Raw genomic sequence first — 23788 nt, forward strand, 5'->3', positions numbered from 1 at the left:
TCCAACGGTTCTCGTCTAGGACTCCTCGGATGGCGGCACGAGTTTAAGCCGCCCAGCCTGGATAAGTGCACTAGCTCGGTACGACGAACCGGTGGTAATGCTAGTCACTGTAGAACGGTAGCCGCACGATACACTATAAATAATAGACTATTACTTTACAATAGAATAAGTCGAACTCGACGATACAGCGTTAAACTCTGACACTTTAGCTATCAATTCGCACGCAGTTCTCAAGGCTCTATTTAGGGGCAAAAAGGGCCCACTTCACGGCACGTTGTATCGTGGTGAAGGCTTCAACGTTTTGGTCTAAGTGCTTCTGTATCCACCTGCGACGTATTTATACGTAAGGTGAATAATCTAGTGCCAACCTCAGTTCTGTCTCGTATTACTGCGCAAACCTGTACATGTTGAGACATGTCTTAGCGGTAGCTTTGAACTTGCCATTGGGGGTATGGCCGTTGGCGCCTAGGGGTCGCTGTCCAATAGGAGAACGAATATTATGGTCTGGCCTGTACCTAGGTAAAGGGATATTCCGTGTATATGTACAAAGAATATACAAGGGATATCAGACGATATACAAATATTATACAATATATCTCAAGTAATAAATATATATATTCGGTTTAATCTGACCCTTTGTAACAGTAGGTGTATTCAGACATAAGTGGATTTATATATATACTATACATGCAAGAGTTACATGGGTAGAATATAGGTCAAATTGTGCAAGTATAGCTGTGTGGCTTCTTGTATACGATTGGTTGAGAGGCTTTGTCGCACATTTCCCGCGCACAGGAAACTATTTGCGCGCAAAGCCATAATAACCCAACTATATTCTCTTAGCAAAACTCCATAGCCACACTTGATATTAACTAAGCCAAGCAATAATCGACATGAAACTGCATTTTTCCAAGAGAATGATTTTGTGCACCTTGATAGCGCAATGTACAGTTTCTACGTCAAATGTATACTCTCGGTTCTAGACTATTTTTGTATCACAAACAGTACTGTATTTGCTAATCTGGTATGTCATAAATGTATAGATGTAGCAGTACTGTCTATCTGTAAGTCGTGTATGTCATAATTGTTATGATGAATTGAAAATGGGGGACCCTGATGTAAACAAGACAAAAGTCTTTCTCTGGTCTGCATCCCCTTAACAATTGTATGTATTGAGCTGTACTGTACCCATTCTGCAATCTGTTAATAAAGTTTTCAATCAAACAATAGCTCTCTTGGTGACATCTGTCACTGCTTTGACTTACAATATATATATACACACACACACATTCATATACACATCTGTCTGTACATACCTGCATATAATCCTTTTTACATGTATTTGGCATAACTTTTAATCATGGAAATGCCAGTATACATTTATAAGGTGAGAGATGTTTTCTGATGGTGCTGAGTCGTCTCCATGAGCAGGTGTCCTCTTGTTTGGGTTATTTATTACTGATCATAAACAGTTGACACAAACCGACATGGTCTCACCATGAGCTACATGTATCGGTACCTCACTGTGGTACAAGATAATAATACAAGTATGACTCTGACAACATAGTATGTTTCATTCCTTCAGCTATTTCTTCTGAGTGTATCAACAATGTAGCTGGCAGCCTACTGCACCACATTCTAAGATCCTTTACTTCACAATGAGTTGAGCCCTAACAATAGAGGCCTGTATATCTGACCTATAGGCTAAACACAAACTGTAATGTTTGTGTTGTTCTGTTTCTTCCAGCACGGCTGCCTGTAACCATTGGTAACCACTTTCAAAAGAAAATGCCTAATTTGTGTGCAGTGGTAGTCGGTAAACACTGCTGAAAAGCATGATATTACTATTCCGTTGTGACTTCTTCATAACATTCAGTAATAAGACACAACATGGTCACTATGTGTTGATATGATAATCTATACATAAAATGTATACATAGCAACCATTCCATTGCCTTTACTACACAAACATTCCGTGCAAGGCCTCTTTTGTGGAAATGCAGAACATGTTGATATGGTGCGTTTATGTTTGGTGATATGATGATTCATTATGAATCTACTATGTCTATTTAAACTATTGAAATCTAATTAAAATAGACCAATGCAGTTATTATTTATTGTGCTAAGTGTTCAGTGTAGCAGATTTAAATCAGAAAACACAGCAGATCAGCAATGCTCAAAAAGCATGTATTGTCAACAAGCATGCAGCAGTCTAAAGTACACAACAAACTAGTCCCCCCCCCCCCAAGGAAAATGTAGCTACGTTTCTTGTGTGAGTTATGAAATGTTTTGCAACATTAATTAATTAAATGTTAGTTGTAATTAATATAGGCCACGTGAAACCTTCCACTGATCTAAGGTGGTGATCATCCCTCATACGAAGTCGAGGTGACCCACGCTACAGGCCACCAGCAACAGTGTGTTTACCAACACCGGAAAAGCATCCATTTAAAACAAAACGCGTCACCCCAGATTACTATTCCTGCTCCCAGTCTCTAGTCAGGTAGCTCGGCTCGCTGGAAAACGAGATTATGTCTGATTATAATGCAATCTAAAGAATTGTGAGACATAAATAACAGAGAAAGGTATAGCTGCGCACCATGGTGAAGGCGCAAATTGGTGGTTTGAAGCGTCCACAAACACACCAGGGGTCTCCAAATGGTTTAATTCTGATGGCACATATTTCTGCTTGCTGACCCATTTGGCGTTAAATTCCTGCAATATTCATAGTTGTGTATTTGAGTTCTTTTTTGGCGAGGAGAAAACACAAGCGGCAGAGCATTTTGGCAGCACAGAGGAGGACAGGGTGGGTTGAGTCTACATGGCTCTCATGTAGTGTTTAAGACCAGCCCTCTGACTGAGCTTCAATATCATAATTCTACTTGTGTTGAATCTGAGACAGAACAGAGAGAAGATGGCAGAAGTCGCTCCAGCTCCAGCTCCAGCTCCCGCCGCTCTGGCTAAGGCCGCTAAGAAGAAGGCAGCTCCCAAACCCAAGAAGGCAGGTCCCAGCGTCAGTGACCTGGTCGTCGAGGCAGTGTCTGCTTCTAAAGAGAGGAGCGGTGTGTCTCTGGCTGCCGTAAAGAAGGCTCTGGCTGCCGGTGGCTATGACGTGGACAAGAACAAGGCCCGCGTTAAGACCGCTGTCAAGAGTCTGGTGACAAAGGGAACCCTGGTCCAGGTCAAGGGTACCGGAGCCTCCGGCTCTTTCAAGATCAACAAGGCTGAGGTTAAAGCCAAAAAGCCTGCAAAGAAAGTCGCTCCGAAAGCCAAGAAGCCAGCAGCCAAGAAACCTGTCGTGGCCAAAAAGCCTGCGAAGGCAGCAACGAAGAAGCCTGCTGCCGCCAAGAAGTCTCCCAAGAAAGTCAAGAAGGTAGCGGCCAAGAGCCCCAAGAAGGTAGCGGCCAAGAGCCCCAAGAAGGTAGCGGCCAAGAGCCCCAAGAAGGTAGCGGCCAAGAGCCCCAAGAAGGTAGCGGCCAAGAGCCCCAAGAAGGTAGCGGCCAAGAGTCCCAAGAAGGTGACAAAGCCCGCTGCGCCCAAGAAGGCCCCAGCTAAGAAGGCTGCCAAGCCAATAGCAGCTAAGAGAGGAGCTCCCAAGAAGAGATAAGCGTTTAAACAGAACGTTGTCTTTAATTCAACAAAAGGCTCTTTTAAGAGCCACCCACCACTTTCATGAAAAGCAATATTGTACTCTCGTGTGTGGAAGTGAAGGCGGCTTATCGAAGTATACAACTTAGTATTCCTTATGGCATGGTTGATTTCCACGAGTTACTTCCAGCACGGCAACAAAGCAAACGCAACTTTATATATTATTATATATGGAGAATATACCACAAAAAACTATAAAATATAGATCAGATATAGGTTCTTAATTGGAGAATGTTGATATTAAGTCCGGTTTGATTATTAGGTCCTACTAACGCAGATACTTTACCGCAACGAGTTGAGCCCTTTATTGTGGAAATACATAAATTGCCATCATTATGGTGCATTTATGTCCGTGCGTAAATGACCGCTATGACACTTGGAATGACTACGGGTGATGGCCCATTAGTGGACATTATTGTAATTTTATTTATTCAGACTGGTTTGGATCATATGTTGGCACATAATTATGTTTCCCACTACCTCACATTAAATATCTACACAACCATTATATTATACAAAAGGCTCTTTTATGGACCCCCACTATTTATATGAAACAGGCACTGCTACCAAACACGACTTGTAGTTCTACCCATTTATTTATTATGTGATTAGTGATCCAGACCAGCAACATTGGCAGGTAAAGAAAATGGTCTGAACGAGTCGCACCGCTTCAGACAGTTTACGAGTTGAGCCCCAACAATTGTGGAAATACAAATTGCTGTCATTATGTCAATTTATGTTCGTGCATGCTGTAATCTGTATATAGAACCCTTACTATTTATGTTTCTCAGTTCAAATTAATCATCACTTGACCGCTATGACATGCAATTTATAATTTTACATTATATCGTTAAGCCTTCAAAACAGGGACAAAAAACACTGCAGACAGACAACACATTAAACATTACTTCTAAACAGCACTGTACACGTGTACCCATTAGTGAACACGGTCAAATGTTATGCATTACGTGTTTATAGTCTTACATTTATGTCCGAGGTAGCGAGACAACGTAAGTTAAAAACCAAATTGTATTTTGACAAACGGAAATATTGCATTTTCAAGAAGAGGTGGGTGGCTCTGAAAAGAGCCTTTGTGGGGTTTGTCGAAGAGGCTAAATGATTTACTTCTTGGCAGGTTTAGCAGCCTTCTCGGTCTTCTTTGGGAGCAGGACAGCACACCACCCTGAGCCAATAGGGGGTATCTGCAGCGCCGCAGAGCCAGTCTGGACGGGTATAAATGGTCTGGAGAAGTATAAGTGGTCTGGACAAGTAGTTGCGAATGGGGGGGGGGGGGGGGGGGGGGGCGGGGTTCGTCTCGTTTACATAGGTACATTATACAGAGGGTTCGTCTCGTTTACATAGGTACATTATACAGACAGTAATGTTACATCTAGACATGTAATAATAGAGTAAACTTGTACCCATACAGTGTTACATCTAGACATACCAGATCTAGTAATAATAGAGTAAACTTAACTTTCGTCTCAGTAACAATGTTCATAAAGTGTTGAGTGCTACAGTGTAGGTTCGTTTATTAGGACAATTCCACCATTGTGGGGCAAGGACTAAGAATAGGCGACTTCTCTTTGATGACCCTCCCGGAGCTTGGATAGGAGTAGGAATAAACTGTACATATACAGCACTGTTTGAACCTGGCACACAACATACTTCACATGTCATTTTTCTTTTTGTTATTCCACCATTGTGGGGCAAGGACTAAGAATAGGCGACTTCTCTTTGATGACCCTCCCGGAGCTTGGATAGGAGTAGGAATAAACTGTACATATACAGCACTGTTTGAACGTGGCACACAACATACTTCACATGTCATTTTTCTTTTTGTTATTCCACCATTGTGGGGCAAGGACTAAGAATAGGCGACTTCTCTTTGATGACCCTCCCGGAGCTTGGATAGGAGTAGGAATAAACTGTACATATACAGCACTGTTTGAACGTGGCACACAACATACTTCACATGTCATTTTTCTTTTTGTTATTCCACCATTGTGGGGCAAGGACTAAGAATAGGCGACTTCTCTTTGATGACCCGACTTCTCTTTGATGACCCTCCCGGAGCTTGGATAGGAGTAGGAATAAACTGTACATATAGAGCACTGTTTGAACCTGGCACACAACATACTTCACATGTCATTTTTCTTTTTGTGGAGACGAAGATGATGAGTACCGGTCTTCTCCTCAGACATAAAATCAGTTTTTCAATACAAGTACGACTCAAGACACAGAACATTAGTATGCAAAATAAAAAATGAACACAGATTTTGAGTGTGAATGAAAACTTTATTGCAACAAGATTGCAGAATGGGTACAATACAGTACGGCTCAATACACACAATTGTTAAGGGGATGCAGACCAGAGAAAGAAGTTTTGTCTTGTCTTCTCGTACTGAAAACGTGACTGTTAGCACAGAGACGGCTGCAGTTACACACAGGGCCATTTTCGTTTCGTTTTCAGGGTCAGTTTCGCTTTTCAGAACGCAACGTAATGGCAGGCAAGTTGCCCAGTCCACACGAGCGCTGGATTTAATATAACCATGATTGTATGTGCGCAGTTGCACTGTTCGGCCACACACAACCGGGGATTTGCTACACTGCAACCCCGGTCTTTGAAAACCGGAGTCCAGGGTGAAGTTTTGCGGTTTTGTGTGGGCATAGCAACCAAGGTTCCCAGTGTACAGCAGAGCTGTCGCAATTATTTCCCATGTTCACGGCAGACTGTAAAAACCAATAGCAAGTTAGCAACCGAGCGCGGGGTAGAGAGATTAGTGTCTCGTTTACATCAGGGTCATATCGACCCTGTACCCGTTGCTCTTGAAGGGCTATTAGACAAGTACAGTACAATGAGAGAGGTAGTGCGACTGTAACTGAGGGGTACAATTCCCTGACTGTATTGATAAGTATGGTATCATTAAACCACTACCGCTTTATGTACTTTAACTACTGGCCATACAGTACACGATATCTAAATATGATGAACACTTTCCCACATATGAAATCAGGTCCACACAAATGTAACAGTCGAATATTTAATATAGCAAAAGGTATATACAATAGTTACTTATTACATTTATGATTTGAATGCACTTGTAAGGCAAATGAGTATTCGTAGGCAAATCAACACTGAATGTCCAATCTCTGGTTACGCAGGAAGCAAGTATACAACCTGGTTCTTAGGGAATTATAGCGATGGTACTTAATGATTATAGCGGGGTATACTAAAGGGGTCCTGCCGGTTGTAAGTCAGTAGGGGGGGGGTTAGGAGAGCCGTCAGCTGTATCCCATCTGGCCAACGATTTCTGGGGAGAATTCAGGTACAGAACACAGTGCCCGCAGAATCTTGATCCACAGATGAATACACTTGGGCCCTCTTGTAGACGGTAGCTGTAGGCTGTAGGTCCACAACGAAGGAGAAGCGAGGCGACCTCGGTCTGGGTTGAGCGCCGTCTCACCTGGGCTCCTCTCGGGGGTAATTCCAACACTCACCGGTGTTGGCTGTTATCCGCTCCACAATCAAAGCACCAAAGCAAATATATATTCCAAGCCGTATAGGGCTCAGCAGTCGTCCGGGTAGGTAATCCAATGTGCAGGTCCCCTCGGTCCTCGTCTAGAACTCCTCGGATGCAAGCACCACATGTGGTCTGCCCAACCTGGTTAAGCTTCTAGATAACACGAGGAGGCGATGGGGATGCTACTCACTTTAGAACTCTATACCGCACGATGCACCATACATAATAGACTATTATTAACTTAATAGAAATACGTCCCACTCGACGGTACAGTGCCAAACTATGACAATTCAGCTATTAATTTACACGAGGTCTCAATGCCTATTCTGGGGCCAAATAGACCATACTGCACCACACGCTGGTCGTGGGTGAGGCTTCACGTCTGTTACTAGGTTGGAGGGTAAAGGACTAAGGGTCGTCTACATTTACTTGCGCCATATTTATATGCGCGGTGAACAAATAGTACCATTCGTATTTCGGTAGCCGTATTCCTACGCGGAACCGGGGCTAGTAACGACATGTTCGTCGGCGCTATTGAACTTGACTCAAGGGGCTTGTCTGCTGGCGCCAGGTCCTTGTCCAATGAGAGAATGAACTATTATGGGCTGTATTAGACTAAAGGGATATTCAGTGTATGAATATACAAGGGATATCGAACGATATACAAATACTATTAAATATATATCCATAAATAAATATATATATTCGGTTTAATCTGATCCTTCACAACAGCGACCTTCCACACGTTACTCTCCCAGTGAGAATCTGCGCTGCCAGGCTGGCCGCACATGCGTCGGAGGAAAGCATGAGACAGTCTCCGGCCTCTCGGACCAACAGTAGTGGGGGGGGGGGGGGGGGGGGGGGGGGGGCGCACAACAACCAGAAAGGGGGTTGGGAATTGGCATAACGACTAACAGTGGGATGGGAGAAAAATCGGAAAAAGGAGGGGGGGGAAAAGATAATAAAAAAAAACTCGAATGATTGCGGAGGAGGAGGCTCTTGTAGGGGATTCGGTAGTTGATGGGGAGCCAGTGGAGTTTTTGCAGGGTGGGGGTGATGTGCTGCCAGGGTTTGGTGTGCGTGAGGACCATTGCAGCCGAGTTCAGCGCTGTTTCTTCCTTTCACGGTCGATTCTGTCATCGAATGCCTCCCGCTCACTAATATGAAAAAGCATAACATACAAAATGTAAAAAAAGGTTGACAATGCAATATTCTGGTAATTCTACACTGTACCACTATACATAGTTAGGTCTAATAGCGATATGACCAGGACAACACATACTGTGACAATAAATTCAAAACAAGACATTTAAAAGAGAAAATGTTTCAGATAATAAAAACGAATCTGATGATTAGGATAATGTTGGCATGCCTTTTGTCGACATCTGGGGTCCAGAAGATTTCTTCAGCCCTCTTACTGGTGACCTCATTGACTGCTGCAATAGCGCTTATAGTGGCCTGTCATGGAGAGAGAAGATTACAGTTTACCCCATGAGACAGAAGTAAATGAGCCCCTGGATCATGCATTATTTTTCAATAACTGCACACATTAGAATTGAAATCTCTCAACAAAGGCTTGTTTCATACATAGTGAAAAGTAAAAATATCATACAAATTCACCTCAGGCAGCAAGACCTCAAGGATATAGGCTACATTATCCAGGATGGGTACAGATGAGACTGTGCTGGCCAGGATGTTTGACAAGAAGTCAAACACTGCGTTTTGATGCCCGTCGTCCTGAAAATAGACTGGGGCACACGTTGACCATGACCGCTTCTTGCTTGGTGACATCTGGATGTACTTCTGCAACCAGTTTGACGGTTCTCTGCCACTTACGATGGCCTGAGAGTACAGAAAAGCAAGGAGAGAGAATCGTCCAGGATCAAATCATTGTAGACAGTCAGATGGGCTTGGTAAACACAGATTTGGCAACAGGTGCCAACATACTGTACCTTTAGGTGTTCTTTAGTCCGATGTGCTGTGATGATGAAGTCCACCAGCTTTTTTTGTTCAGCACTGCGGTCCATGGCAACCTGGAGGTGTTGTGGGATACTGGTAGTAATCCTTGAAGTCCGAGGCACCCTGTAAACAGGTTGTAGCAGTCCTTGGAGCAGACACCTCGACTCCCTGGTCCTGTGGGCAAACCTCTTGCCGTGCCTTTCAAATTATGAAAAAATAAGTTATTATTGCTTCAACACATGTTGACTAATTATACTCTAAGATACTGTAACGTACCCCTCAGTTTGGAAGCGCTCCATTAGTAGAGTACACCACCACTCACGAATTGAGTTAATGTCCAACTAAAAATCACAGACATGACAAACAATAACATGGGATTATCATTAATGGCCAACGAGTTGTACAATTGAGCTATATTGGTAGGCAATGGCATGATGTCATGAGAATGATATGAAGTGGTATTTTTAAGTAATTGCAATCACAAGTATCTCTGCTTGCAAGTTGTGCCATATGTGTTACATAGGCCCTTTACTTGGTTGGAAATACAGACCTCTGTGAACTGGAACCGGGTGTTGGCGACAATGCAAAGGGTGTACTGAAAAAAGGGGAGGGGGAAGAGCGCTTTTAATTTCCTAACTCCACTAAAATGTGGTGCATCCAGCAGCAGTTATATGTAATGTTCTGCGTCTTCAATAGACTTAATATATATATATTCAAGGGTAAAACCAATGTATACCAATATGAAACAATCTTACCATAAGCATAAAAATCCCACAGTCAATTCCATTTGTTTGTCTTGGAATGAACATGTGCTAGAAATGAAAGAAGAGAAGAAAAGAAAATGGGGGCTTTATACATATGTTATCTTACAACATAACAATGGCAGAAATCATGGGGATAATAGTAATGACTGTATTAGCTTTTCACCTGCAAATCATAGGCCGTGGTCTCAGTCCAGTGTCTAGGATCTATGCCCTGTGCAACACGCCTGAGGGAGGGAGGGGGCAGAATTAATTATTGGATATCAGTATAATAACTGGACTTTGAGAAGTCTTTATTCATGCAGACAGACACGCAGTTAGTTGGGTCGCTGATGCGTTTGAGTCTCTGCACTCCCTCCCCCCCAAGGGAAGCATCTCTCATCGGTGAACCATCTAAATGCCATATGAACACAACAAACAGTAGCTCTCATCCGTGTACCTAAAAACAGTTCTGTAGTCTTCATCGCCAAAGCCAGAGGTATGCTCTATGTATTTGGAGTCCAATAATAGAATCTCCTGTATGCGTGGCTTCAATACCTATAATGGGTATGTAAAAATAAGCACAGCATGTCAGTCAGGTTTCTGTGGGAATGTGGATTCTGCTATTCTCCCAGAACGGGAGACATGTGCCCCTCTCACCCATGTGCCCCTCTCACCCAACGTGGATTCTGCTATTCTCCAAGGACGGTGGATGTGTGCCCCTCTCACCCAACGTGGATTCTGCTATTCTCCAAGGACGGTGGACGTGTGCCCCTGTCACCCAACGTGGATTGTGCTATTCTCCAAGGACGGCGGACGTGTGCCCCTGTCACCCAACGTGGATTCTGCTATTCTCCAAGGACGGCGGACGTGTGCCCCTGTCACCCAACGTGGATTCTGCTATTCTCCCAGGACGGCGGCCATGTGCCCCTCTCACCCAAACGGCAGAATCTGCTCCGATAGAATGTTTAGTTAATAGCTATCAAAGCCTTTTAGTTTATAATTCCTTATAAACAGATTAAGTTTATAAGACACGCATTACTAATTTCACTTACACATAGCACAAAGTGGTTTTCGGTCCAGGCTGGAAAGACTATTGCATGTTTCATCTTCATGTCAGCCTAATATTTATGAAACATGAGTTTGCCATTAGAGTAGGGATGTGCCATTATGCTTATTCAATTTACTAACTGAATAATTATATTTATTTCATCAATTAATTACTTACCGGAAATGAAGCTAACGGGTTGATACTTTGGTCCTTCCAGGTAGGAACAACATACATGTCTTCTATATAAATGTCCATGTCCTGATGAGGAAAAACCAAACATGATTATTAATAGTCTGCCTTCAGTACCAAAAGTTACTTTTAAATGTGTAATTAAAAAAGAGGTCATACACGTTTCAGAGCCAGTTCACCAATGAGCTTCAGGCATGCATTTCCAATCTGCAAGAAATCACAATTAAGACATTATAGTGAACATGACTGAAACTCTCCCTTCGGTAATAAATGTTAATCTGTTAGACCATGTGACTACTCACAGTTGAATCCATATAGCTGTTCAACCCAAGGCTCCAAAACTCATCCCATGTCAAACAAGTTTGTCCTTCCTTCACAATTATTTCTTCCGAAGGCCTCTTTCGGTCCAGGACATAACTGAGCTGAAGATAATAACCATTGTTGTGATACAGATACAGATGAGTAGTTTTACATAGAAAGTAATTATTTGTAGAAATTTGCCTACCAGTTGTTGTTGGATAGGGTTTCGAGACTTCGCCCAGGGTTGGTCTGGTGAGTAGTCATTGTCCACTGGAATCTCAAGTTCTACAGGGATGGACATACACAAAAATATAAGAGAAATAATAACAATGTTTAATAAAACTAATAGTGTAGAGGTAAGAATTACTGTAGGTAGGCATAGGTTTTTATAGGCCTGCTTCTGCTGCAGAAGCCAGGTTCTATGGTGTACTAGTTAGCACTCTTGACTTGGAGCAATTAAGAGTTCACTATTTAAGGTAGTGGGTGGCAGTTTAATATGATTATTGGACAAATCATGCGTGGTTTCAGTCAATAGGTGGCTAAACTTGAATTTAAGGACATTTTAAGACTTTCTAAGGACCCAGGCATGCAATTCCACTTACTTGTCATTGCTGGGGGCAGACCTGAACCCGCTTCAGGGAGCACACCTTGAGCTGCTTCCAGTGATGGATCAAGGACTGCTTCCTGTGACACTGTAAGCAGATGACAAACACAGCTTAGTAAGGAACAGTGAAGTTCACTATTTAAGGCGGTGGGTGGCAGTTTAATAAGATTATTGGACAAATCATGCGTGGTTTCAGTCAATAGGCGGCTAAACTTGAATTTAAGACATTTTAAGACTTTCTAAGGACCAGGCATGCAATTCCACTTACTTGTCATTGCTGGGGGCAGACCTGAACCCGCTTCAGGGAGCACACCTTGAGCTGCTTCCAGTGATGGATCAAGGACTGCTTCCTGTGACACTGTAAGCAGATGACAAACACAGCTTAGTAAGGAACAGTGAACTTGATGAATGAAGACATTTATACATTATTTCCTAGATCAATTAAAAACAGGATTAATGCATTAAATATCTTTAATGCAAGTGCAAGTAGAAAATGTACCCAATACAGCCTGGTGGTAGCTGTTTATTGCCACCGCTGTCGTCCCAAATAACTTTTTGATGTTGTCCATTCGCTTCTTGTTTTTGTTGTTGTTGAAGTGTTCTAGGATGTTTCTCATTAGGAACAGATGGGTCGATGGTAGTTGCTGTGTTAAAAAGTAATTGTTCTTTCTCATTTGTGCAAACAGTTGTTCTGCAACTTGACTGTTTACATGTCCTGCAGTTTGAGGGACTAGACCAAGTTTGCGGAGAGCATCACGGTCATCCTTGGTGTTATCCTCATGAAATTTGTCGTACAGAACATAATGTTCTGCAGAGCCCGTGATAGGATGGCCATTTGTGTCTGGGACCGGTTTTCTTTCATCGAGCCATGGCAGGGACACATGGAGTTTTCCTCCTTTGGCCAAATTGATATTTTCCAGGGTGGGGTCTGCCAACCGACCTTCAAACGGGCTGAAAAGCATCCTGATTGGGTCCCTTAAATTACAATGTACTGCCAGCCCACGTGCAAAATCGTAGATGCTGATATTTGGCACATGCTTCCATGATAGGAGCAGATCAGCATAGTCACGAGGGCTCTCCGCTCTCAAATTGCATTTGATGCTGTATACAATGCCACAGGGACACATTACTACAGCCCATCCACCTGAAATGAAAGAAAATCAAACACTTATGTGATCACATCAGTTAGTCTTAGACAAAGTTAAATTATGCCCTTCGCATATCTTTTCTGGATACACATTTTAAATAACCAGAGGCAACACTAAAGCAGCACTGTAATGTATCGTACCCGAGGCAGCCCAAATCTTCTCAAAGATTTTATCATAAGTGTGCCTCGACTTCATTTCGGTAGATAGTCTCAGAAGGAGGTCAGTGCGTGACCCAGAGGAATCCAATTTACATTCTTTACACAGCTTCCGTATCACAGAAACCTAAGACATGAAAAATGTATAAGAAATAGCCAGTGTTTTAAGTTGTAAAATGTTAATCAATGCACAGAAATAAATCTTCATTAGGCTAATACTATATAGTTTACACTTAAAAAGAATATCAACCTTCTGCTTGTAGAGCTCGTTTCTGAGCCTGTCTTCCGAGACTGTGATTTCCTGCCCCTCTGCTTGTTTTTGAGGATGGACTTTCTCAAATTCAGTGTTGATTACTTTGTTGGACCGGCGGGTATTTTTGCCTATCCATGGTGCCCAAAAGTGATAGCTGGGGGGAACTGCAAATGGGTTGTTTTTTTGACCTTTGCAATGAAAAGAAAATAATAATGTCACATCAGGAATAGAAGTTGCTTAACAAATTGATAAAAGGAGATGTCGACTAAGCGCTGCGAGTTACCCGTTACAAAACCACGACCAATCATATCCATAGACAGCGTCTTCCAGAAGTGTTCCACGTCCACCTCTCCACTGAAATCATCTGGAGGTCGTTTGAGGTCACTTACTAAGAAAAACAAGGAACATTTACATGCAAAAGCATATTCTCCAAGTCATACGATTAGGAACATCCAAGTAAGAGATAGTGCACAGCGGTTATCAGTGAAAATTATGTCTCTAAATGTCCATTACAAGGTCACAGGAGAGAAAATCGTGTTCATTGACCCGAGACTGAATTGAGTATTCAACCAAGTCAAGTAATATATGAATATTCTTACTGGATAAATGGAACACTCCTTTCTTGTGGAGGTCCATCACCACCACCGGAGGGTTATCACCACAGGTTACACAAGAGTATGAATACTCATGTTCTGTAAGAGCCTCAAAGTGAAGGTAGGCATTGAGAACTGTTTTTGCAGGGGGGAATTGTACCCCAGTAGTGAGTTCCAGGGACTCTACTACTCTGCTGACTGCAGTGTGGACCTATGGGAGAAACAGTTATGGAAGCAAAATTAGTGCAATGATTAAGTTTTAATTTCCATGGACATTTAATAAGTTGTTGAGCCACAGTTTCTAACCTGTAACATATTCCTCAAGAAAAGGCACAATGGTAGATCAAGGAGAACACTGTCGTTGAAGTTGTGTAGACCATCTTTCCATTCCTGGTAACGGTAATGCATTCTACATTGTTTGCAGTATTTGTAGTAGGTGGCAACATCTAGAGATGGAAATATGCAGCATTACACTTGATACAGTACTTTCTCACATGGTTGATTTAATTAACACTGTACATTTCAATATCATAATCAAAATACCTTGAATAATTTTGGTGCTAGTCAGGATTTTGGCCTTTGTAGTAATAAGGACAGGATCCGAGAGGGGCACATTGTCTGGGCATCGCTGGCACATCATCTCCTCAGGAACTAGGCATGGTGGATAAACAGTTTCCACTGAAGGAAGCCTCAAGTTTTCTGGGAGCACAGCGGGGATCATCTTTTTTTCCTGCATGTACTCAACCATGCTCTGCAGTTTGTCTTTCGGTGGATAGTACATGTCACAATCACCATCATTCTGTGATGCATGTGGTACAGTGCTTGGATCCAACTCTGTGCTTCTGGCTGTCCTGAACAATTGACTGTCCGTTTGAAACAAGTGCCATTTTGCTATGTACTTGTGGATACATGACTTTTTGGGTTTGGCGCATGGACAGTGCCACGTATTGATCTTGGCATCGTACACAACCATGACTCTTCCAAGGCGGCTGTACCATGAAGCTTTGGGCTCATATACGGAAATGTACTTCTTTGACGGAGGGATTGCAATTTTAGAAAAAACAGAAAGTGGTACATATTGGGCTACGGCTAGGCTTTGATGATTAAGGCAGTCTCTCTTCTTATCTTCACCAAACCATTTTTCTTGCACCATCCTAGAGAGCGTTTCTTCGGCTAGCACTTCAATGGGAGCGTTGGATGTGCAATAGTCAAGTGACCTCAGATGTATACACTTGAAGGAGTTGAATCCACTCAGCCATGCCAACTTCATATTTTGTTGGCACTCCTGTGACTCACAACCAACATCAATGTTTTCCACCCCAAATTTTTGCACGACATGCAGTGGAGTACTCGCCCCCTGGAATGACTTGAATACTATGAACATTCTATTCTTTGAATCTATGCACTCACTGGTAAGGTGATGCCTTGCTGTTATGTCATGCGTTTGATCCGTGTGTTTCCTTTCGATGTGTTTCTTCATATTTCTGGCGTTCATGGTAATCTTACACATCGGACACTTCTTTTGAATGACTGGCCGCCTTCTGGCCCGACTTGGGGATGTTTCTGCAGCCAGAGGTGGTTGAGGAGATGGCAGAGTCGGTTGAGGAGATGGCAGAGTCGGTTGAGGAGATGGCAGAGTCGGTTGAGGGGAGGGCAGAGGTGGTTGAGGGGAGGGCAGAGGTGGTTGAGGGGAGGGCAGAGGTGGTTGAGGGGAGGGCTGGCTCTTACATGATGATATATGGACCAAAGCCTGTATTTTGGTTACAAATGTTGCCTGGCAGTAGAGGCAGTGGTAATGATAGTCTGGGCTGCCTGGTCTGCAGATACCCCCTACTCCCCTGAGCGATGGTCACTCCTCCCAGCAGTCTGTTGAGCTCCTCGTCGTTACGCACGGCCAGCTGCAGATGGCGGGGGATGATACGACTCTTCTTGTTGTCACGGGCAGCGTTTCCAGCCAACTCCAAGATCTCAGCGGTCAGATATTCCAGCACAGCGGCCAGATAAACCGGGGCACCGGCTCCAACACGATGAGCATAGTTGCCTTTACGCAGCAGTCTGTGGACACAACCCACGGGGAACTGAAGCCCGGCACGAGAGGAGCGAGTCTTGGACTTAACTCTGGCCTTTCCTCCGGTCTTTCCTCTTCCAGACATGTTTATAATTCTCTTTAGCTAAACGAGTTAGACAATGAATGCAGCGAGTTGGAGAGTCGCGTTTTATTTTCGGGCTTGTGTTTTCTCACCCAATCAGGAAAGACGTTTTCTTGGCGGTTTTTCCAAAAGACGAGTCCTCCAATCCTCGTGTGAGATGTAGGCGGAATAACGAGCTCCCAGAGTGGAGACCAATCAGAAACGACTGCCCCTACACGTTAGTAATATAAGGCCAGAGTTTCGGCACAGCAGCGTGTTATTCTTGTTCGATTGAAGAAGATAAGATACTTTCTCATAATGGCTAGAACTAAGCAGACCGCTCGTAAGTCCACCGGTGGCAAAGCCCCAAGGAAGCAGCTCGCTACCAAGGCTGCCCGTAAGAGCGCACCGGCTACCGGCGGCGTGAAGAAACCTCATCGTTACAGGCCCGGTACCGTGGCGCTGAGAGAGATCCGTCGTTACCAGAAGTCCACCGAGTTGCTGATCCGCAAGTTGCCTTTCCAGCGCCTGGTCAGAGAAATCGCCCAGGACTTCAAGACCGACCTGCGCTTCCAGAGCTCTGCTGTCATGGCTCTTCAGGAGGCCAGTGAGGCTTACCTTGTCGGTCTGTTTGAGGACACCAACCTGTGCGCCATCCACGCCAAGAGGGTGACCATCATGCCCAAAGACATCCAGCTGGCCCGCCGCATCCGTGGAGAGCGCGCTTGGATCGGCTTTTGTTTTCCTACATTCATAACCCAAAGGCTCTTTTAAGAGCCAACACCGTTATCATGAAAAGTACATTCCATTAACTCATTATTTCAATATGCCAGTTTTACTCAATCATCACAATTCTGATGATACAAATATTTAGACTAGCATTTCCTGTTGGCTAAAGCAGAACAGACTGCAAATTGCCATATAACATTTATTGATCCCTTTGGGGATATTAGTTATCATAGCAGGAGTGGACAGGGGAGGTACAGGTAGTATAATACATACAGGTCACAGAATTATATTACAGTGGAGAAGTAACCATTTAATAAAAAGGCAGTGTAAACAATATACAATGTAATTAACTCTGGATATGGGCAACAAGGTTGTCCTCGTAGTAGGTTCGTCCGGGAACATGCTGCCTCATTTTGAGAAGCATCTTATAAATGTGGGAACATAGGCCCTACATTTTGAGTGAAAAGAAAATCTGGGGCTGTGGGACCATAGGGCTGACCCCCATGATGCAACACATTACATTGACCTCGATAGGGAAATTCAAAGTTTTACAGTCGAGTAAAGTAGTTTGAATATGGTCATCTGTGTCTTGTGTGTTAATTACAGCTCAATGAAATAAGGTAGCAGTCCATAAGGCGACGTATTGCTATATTTTCATTTATATTTCATGGTGCTGTAATTAACAAGGATTTTCTCTCACTGGCAGATATACTGGGAGGAATTAGCTCTCGGAGTCAATACATTTCCATCTGTACAAGGTGCTTAATTTATGTCATATGAACTTTGCTATTTTGCCCATATTTTACTTTAGGAGCAACAATGTAACCGCACAGGTTCATACACTGAGACAATAGGACATTCTTTATTGGTATTTATAATTCAATATGACAAACTGGTTTTCAACTCAATGTTGCAACAATCAACAACAGCTCAAAAGTAACCCATGACCATGCACCCATATCCAATCATACATATAACTCAGAGTTAAGATGCACTCCAATAGGGTCCAGCTGCATCCCCGGAGAATCCGCTCACTGGCAACTTCAGCCAGCCACAGGACGCGCCTGCCAGCCACAGGATGCGCACTGATTGGCGGAAAGTACGGAAGTATCTCGAAGTACATCTGTGCTGAGGTGCGGTTGTAGAGAGTGATTGATTGAAAACTTTATTAACAGATTGCAGAATGGTGTTATTCACCGTCAAAGATGACATAAAAAAATAGAATTGATATTCTCCTTTGGTTCATTACAATCAGTGATGCCACAGATTACTTGTAAAATGCCACAACATAAGAATGACAATTTTTTTTCTCTCTTTACCAAATCCATTCTGAGACTGAATCAATGAATGAATGAAAACTTTATTTAACAGATTGCAGAATGGGTACAATACAGCACGGCTCAATACACACAATTGTTAAGGGATGCAGACCAGAGAAAGACTTTCGTCTTGTTTACATCAGGGTCCCCCATTTTCAATTCATGACATTTATGACATACACAACATACAGATATGTATCATGACATAGATACACAGTAGTTAAATTTATGACATACAAGATATGCAAATATACAGTACTGTTAAACAGAGATCCTAACAGATAATATATACATAATTATGAGGGCTGCTGATGACTCCTAACATCCTATCAGATCTACTCCTATCCAAGCTCCCGGAGGGTCATCAAAGATAAGCCGCCTATTCTCAGTACTTGCCCCACAATGGTGGAATGAACTACCCATCCCAGTTAGGACAGCCGAATCCCGTCCAATCTTTCGCCGTCGACTAAAGACTCACTTCTTCAACCATTATCTGAAATGATAAAAAAAAAAAAAAAATCTAACCCCGACTAACCTTACTGTCATGCACTTGTCCTAATAAACTAACCTACACTGTAACACGCAACACTTTGATGAACATTGTTACTCAGCTGATAGAGTTATACCCTTCTTGCTGTCTTGTCGCACAGAACTTGTAAGTCGCTTTGGATAAAAGCGTCAGCTAAATGACTAAATGTAAATGTAAATGTATCATGTTTTTAATAATGCTGTAAAGTTAAGTAAAAATGCATTTCAATATGAATTTAACAAATTAAACATGCAACTATTAATTCTAAATGTACCAGTTTATCATACATCAGGTTTGACATATATGTATTTATTTTGTGTGCGATGGTCACTCTTTGTAACTTTTGGTTGTTACTGTTAACTCTCCAAGAGTGTGTGTAACCAGAAGTTATAGATGCTATTAAAGGCACATAGCAAACAGCTGCATGTGGAGCCAACTAGATACCCTCAACCCTGCTTTAACTCTAACCCTCAACTCAACCGTGACCTTTAACCCAACAAACTCAATTTCCCTTCCAAAATCAGTTAAATCTATGAATTCAAACTTCTCCAATCTGAAAATCTATTAGAGGCTCTTGTTCCACCTAGTAGAGCACTTACTCCATCTGGCGGTGAAACCCAATATGACAGGCAGCATCCTAGACATGGTCCAGGAAAAACAGAACAACTTATACATAGGGATATGTTTATTAATTAGTCACCTGACCTTGACTGGCCCAAGAAGGTGGCAGCCAAGAGCCCCAAGAAGGTGGCAGCCAAGAGCCCCAAGAAGGTGGCAGCCAAGAGCCCCAAGAAGGCCGTGAAGAAGCCTGCAGCCAAGAAAGCCCCCGCAAAGAAGGCTGCCAAGCCCAAAGCCGCGAAGCCCACGAGGACAGCAGCCAAGAGGAAGTGAAGGTCTTAAGCTTTACTGTCTAAAACACACAAACAGCTCTTTTTAGAGCCAACCACTACTATCCCTGAAATGGCACATTCCCTCGTATAAATCCATTGTTTAATGGTGGATAGAAGCAAATCTACTAATGCTTATGTTTTGTGACTTCTAGTCGGTTGAATTAAAAGTTAATATCCTATACTCTAGGTCAAGAATATGTTATCCTTACTGTTCAATCTCTGATGCCTATACTACTGCCTTACACTGTAATCACTACCGACCTCATTATGTTCTACCCATGTAACTTGTGATAGCATGTACAATAATGCTGCATGTATAATATACATTTATCCACTTCTGTCTGAAAACATCTGCATATAGACTATATATATCCCTTAACTTATTATCACAGTGTCTTTATAACTGTAACACTGTACATACACATCTGATCAGCATTATTACTCAGTATACTCATTTATATATACTCCAGTTTAATCCTATTGCACTTTACTGTTACACTTGTACTCTAGTTAGACACCAATTTATTTCTGTTGTACTATACTTGTGCTGTATAATGACAATTTTTTTTTATTATAATCATCTAAAATAGTGAAATTAAAACACTCATTTGGCTAGAACGCGCTCAATGACAAATGTACATGTCAACAGGATATAAGGAGTCAAACAAGGCAATTATGGTAGAAGCAACTTTTCTCCACATAAATATTCTATATGGAATTCCAAAAAATATATACAAGAACTAAAGCTAGTTTCAATATCAAACTTGATCTAGAAAAGCAGCTTTTAACAGGAAGCATTGCTGCATTATTTTGAATAACTGATTAAGTCCATAACTCCATTGCTGTAGAGCCATATGAAATCCGTTTTATTATTTTCCAAATTCCATTTTATTTTTTCCCAAATTCCATTTTTTCCGTTTTAATATTTCAGAATTCTGTATTTTGCCTTTTATGCTCATTTTACCATCAGAAATAGTGTCTAATAAGTGGGAATGAATAAATGTCCACAATTGAATAAGATATAACAGTCCATTTAATGTTTTTAAGTGCTGCAACTCAGAAATACAGTTCAATTTTACACAATATTTTTCAATTAATATTGTGACAAAATAAAAATACATATTTCAAGTGTAAACAATAGATACAGCTAGCTACTACTGACATTATCACAATGACAATGTCAGTAACCTAGCTATATCTATTATATTGTGATGAAATATAGTAATGCATAATTTAGGCACCTTTAGTTTAGTTTATTTCGTTTATAAAGGACAGTGTATAATGGCAATCGTTTGCATTAAACAAATGGATGGGTGCACTAGATTTAGCAAGAAGCTATCATTTCCATCTATAGTCCTATGTACTGTAACGTTTCATAGCTATTTAAGTTTATTTAGATTATAAAGGGCAGTGTATAATGACCGTTTGCATTAAACAAATGGATGGGTGCACCAGATTTAGCTAGAACTTCTAGAAGCTATCATTTCCATAGATAGTCTTATAACGTTACATAGCTATTTAAGTGTATTTAGTTTATAAAGGGCAGTGTATAATGACAATCGTTTGCATTAAACAAATGGATGGGTGCACTAGATTTAGCTAGAAGCTAAACGTCCTAACGTTATAGCTATTTAATCACAATAGTGTCGCAAGTGTTTTTGCGGTTCCAGTCCACGGAACGTTGACAGAATTAGCAAAACACCTTATCACCGGAGGCATAAAAGTCATTAGGATACTGTTCTGCTCTGAATTGAGGGCTTATTGTGGAATTGTTTAGCTTCTTGACGATGTTAACGCTGAAGCAGCCAGACGCTTGAGCACCGCGGCTGTGTTGTGTGTAACACGCTGTAGAGTCCCCGCCTCCCCGGTCGCGTGTGCACCAAACGTTCCACCCAAAAACGAAATTTCAGTCCAGATTAGGCCAAATTCTGTAATATTCCACGTTTTGCAGTTGATTCCATTTGTATTGGTTAATTCCGCGATTCCGTCCGCGATGCCGTTTCCGTCCGCGATGCATTTCATATGGCTCTACATTGCTGTCTTGTATACTGTTAGAATTGCATAGCCTTAGTTTGGACAATAATAATGGAGAAAGTAAAACACATGATCATAGTATTAATTATGATATATACTGTACCTCATAATTGGGCTAACTTCTAGTCAGTTAAATTATAGTGAAATGAACACTCATTTAGCTGGGGTACCACCTGGAGCCCTCTCAAAGACCTCTGACTGTCTTTTTTTAAGGTTAAAATGTATTGTCATCATACAGGGCAAGTACAGTACAACAAAAATAACTTGAGTGCAAATACAAAAGTAAAGTGCAATATACAATGTATAAGTGATTAAACTGGAGTACATGTATAAATTAGTACTAGTGCTAATCAGACATAATACAATTTTGGTTTCAATATCAATATTCTATCTAGAAAAGCAGGTTGTAACAGGAAGCATCACTGCATTATTTTTTTAATGACTGTGATTTAGTCCAGAACTCCATTGCTGTCTTGTAGTTCTGTTAGAATTTAGAAAGTGAGTGAACCAATCACTTCGTCCTTTCATATTGCACTTTACTGTTATATTTGTACTGTTTAGACGTCAACTTATTTTCTTTGTATAACGACAATGGATTTAAACCTATTGAGGAAATGTATAACCATGTCTATTATGATGAGTTAAATGCACGGTCCTCTCCACATAGTCATTCTGTTTTAGTTTCGACCTGGGATGAACTGACTGAACTAATATTATGACTGGCAAATCACCTGGTAGAAGCAAAACTTTTCTCCAAATAAATATTCTATATGGAATTCCAAAAAATATACACAAAAACTAAAGCTAGTGTCAATATCAATCTTAATCTAGAAAAGCAGCTTTTAACAGGCAGCATTATTTTGAATAACTGATTAAGTCCATAACTCCATTGCTGTCTTGTATACTGTTAGAATTGCATAGCTGTAGTTTGGACAATAATAATGGAGAAAGTAAAACACATGATCATAGTATTAATTATGATATATACTGTACCTCATAATTGGGCTAACTTCTAAGTCAGTTAAATTATAGTGAAATAAACACTCATTTAGCACTGAACAACCACTTTGATGAACAGCGCGATCATGAGCATAATAGGAATAACTCTCTCAGGACAGAGTGGGTGGCTCTTAAAAGAGCCTTTTGGTTAATCTTCAGTGAACAGGGTAGTTTACTTGGAGCTAGTGTACTTGGTCACAGCCTTGGTTCCCTCAGACACAGCGTGCTTCGCCAGCTCACCGGGCAGCAGCAGACGCACAGCGGTCTGGATCTCCCTGGAGGTGATGGTGCGACGCTTGTTGTAGAGAGCCAGGCGCGAGGCTTCTCCAGCGATGCGCTCGAAGATGTCGTTAACGAAGGAGTTCATGATCCCCATGGCCTTGGAGGAAACGCCGGTGTCGGGATGAACCTGCTTCAGGACTTTGTAAATGTAGATGGCATAACTCTCCTTCCTGGACTTTCTGCGCTTCTTGCCTCCCTTGGCAGCGGTCTCCAATAGTACCCAGCTGCAGCTCCGGAGACCAGCGCTTACAAGCCCCGCACATACAAGCCCGCACATAGCAACCCCTCGCTTCCATTGGCTGATTTTGGTCACGTGATTTTGGGTCACGTTGCACTGCGGGATTGATTGATTGATTGATTGAAAACTTTATTAACAGATTGCCGTATGATTTGGGTCACGTTGCACTGCGGGATTGATTGATTGATTGATTGATTGATTCATTGATTCATTGATTCATTGATTGATTGATTGAAAACTTTATTAACAGATTGATTGATTGATTGAAAACTTTATTAACAGATTGCCGAATGGGTACACGTGACCACAGGCCCTGATTGATTGATTGAAAACTTTATTAACAGATTGTAGAATGGGTACACGTGACCTGACCGATTGATTGATTGATTGATTGATTGATTGATTGAAAACTTTATTAACAGATTGCAGAATGGGTACAGTGACCGATTGATTGATTGATTGATTGATTGATTGA

The 23788-nt window shown here is 41.9% G+C and overlaps 3 protein-coding genes and 3 long non-coding RNA genes across 6 annotated transcripts; 2 read left to right on the forward strand and 4 right to left on the reverse strand.

The window, feature by feature from the left end:
* Positions 1 to 2914: 2914 nt before the first annotated feature.
* On the forward strand, positions 2915 to 19761 carry LOC311246766 (histone H1-like; the record flags this gene model as incomplete). The annotated part of the gene is made up of 2 exons (XM_084337007.1): positions 2915 to 3493; positions 19663 to 19761. The coding sequence occupies 2 exons, from the start codon at positions 2915 to 2917 to the stop codon at positions 19759 to 19761; spliced, it is 678 nt and encodes a 225-aa protein (XP_084193133.1).
* Positions 4770 to 9923, reverse strand: LOC311248889 (uncharacterized protein; the record flags this gene model as incomplete). Its single annotated transcript, XM_084338118.1, has 7 exons — positions 9887 to 9923; positions 9682 to 9726; positions 9408 to 9472; positions 9125 to 9329; positions 8793 to 9014; positions 8545 to 8630; positions 4770 to 4890 (listed from the first exon to the last, which is right to left on the reverse strand). The coding sequence occupies exons 1-7, from the start codon at positions 9893 to 9895 to the stop codon at positions 4770 to 4772; spliced, it is 753 nt and encodes a 250-aa protein (XP_084194244.1). The 5' UTR covers positions 9896 to 9923.
* On the reverse strand, positions 10686 to 11522 carry LOC311247195. The gene is made up of 5 exons (XR_014620832.1): positions 11414 to 11522; positions 11271 to 11318; positions 11100 to 11180; positions 10927 to 10992; positions 10686 to 10822 (listed from the first exon to the last, which is right to left on the reverse strand). It is a non-coding gene; the product is annotated as an uncharacterized lncRNA (long non-coding RNA).
* On the reverse strand, positions 13097 to 13637 carry LOC311247215. The gene is made up of 3 exons (XR_014620835.1): positions 13569 to 13637; positions 13304 to 13445; positions 13097 to 13159 (listed from the first exon to the last, which is right to left on the reverse strand). It is a non-coding gene; the product is annotated as an uncharacterized lncRNA (long non-coding RNA).
* On the reverse strand, positions 14177 to 14880 carry LOC311247208. Its single transcript, XR_014620834.1, has 3 exons — positions 14708 to 14880; positions 14471 to 14610; positions 14177 to 14375 (listed from the first exon to the last, which is right to left on the reverse strand). It is a non-coding gene; the product is annotated as an uncharacterized lncRNA (long non-coding RNA).
* LOC311248890 (histone H3.2-like) lies at positions 16612 to 17067 on the forward strand (the record flags this gene model as incomplete). Its single annotated transcript, XM_084338119.1, has 1 exon — positions 16612 to 17067. The coding sequence occupies one exon, from the start codon at positions 16612 to 16614 to the stop codon at positions 17065 to 17067; it is 456 nt and encodes a 151-aa protein (XP_084194245.1).
* Positions 19762 to 23788: the final 4027 nt, after the last annotated feature.

This window comes from Notolepis coatsorum (assembly GCF_963971535.1).
Source record: "Notolepis coatsorum genome assembly, chromosome: 2".
Classification (NCBI taxonomy): domain Eukaryota; kingdom Metazoa; phylum Chordata; class Actinopteri; order Aulopiformes; family Paralepididae; genus Notolepis; species Notolepis coatsorum.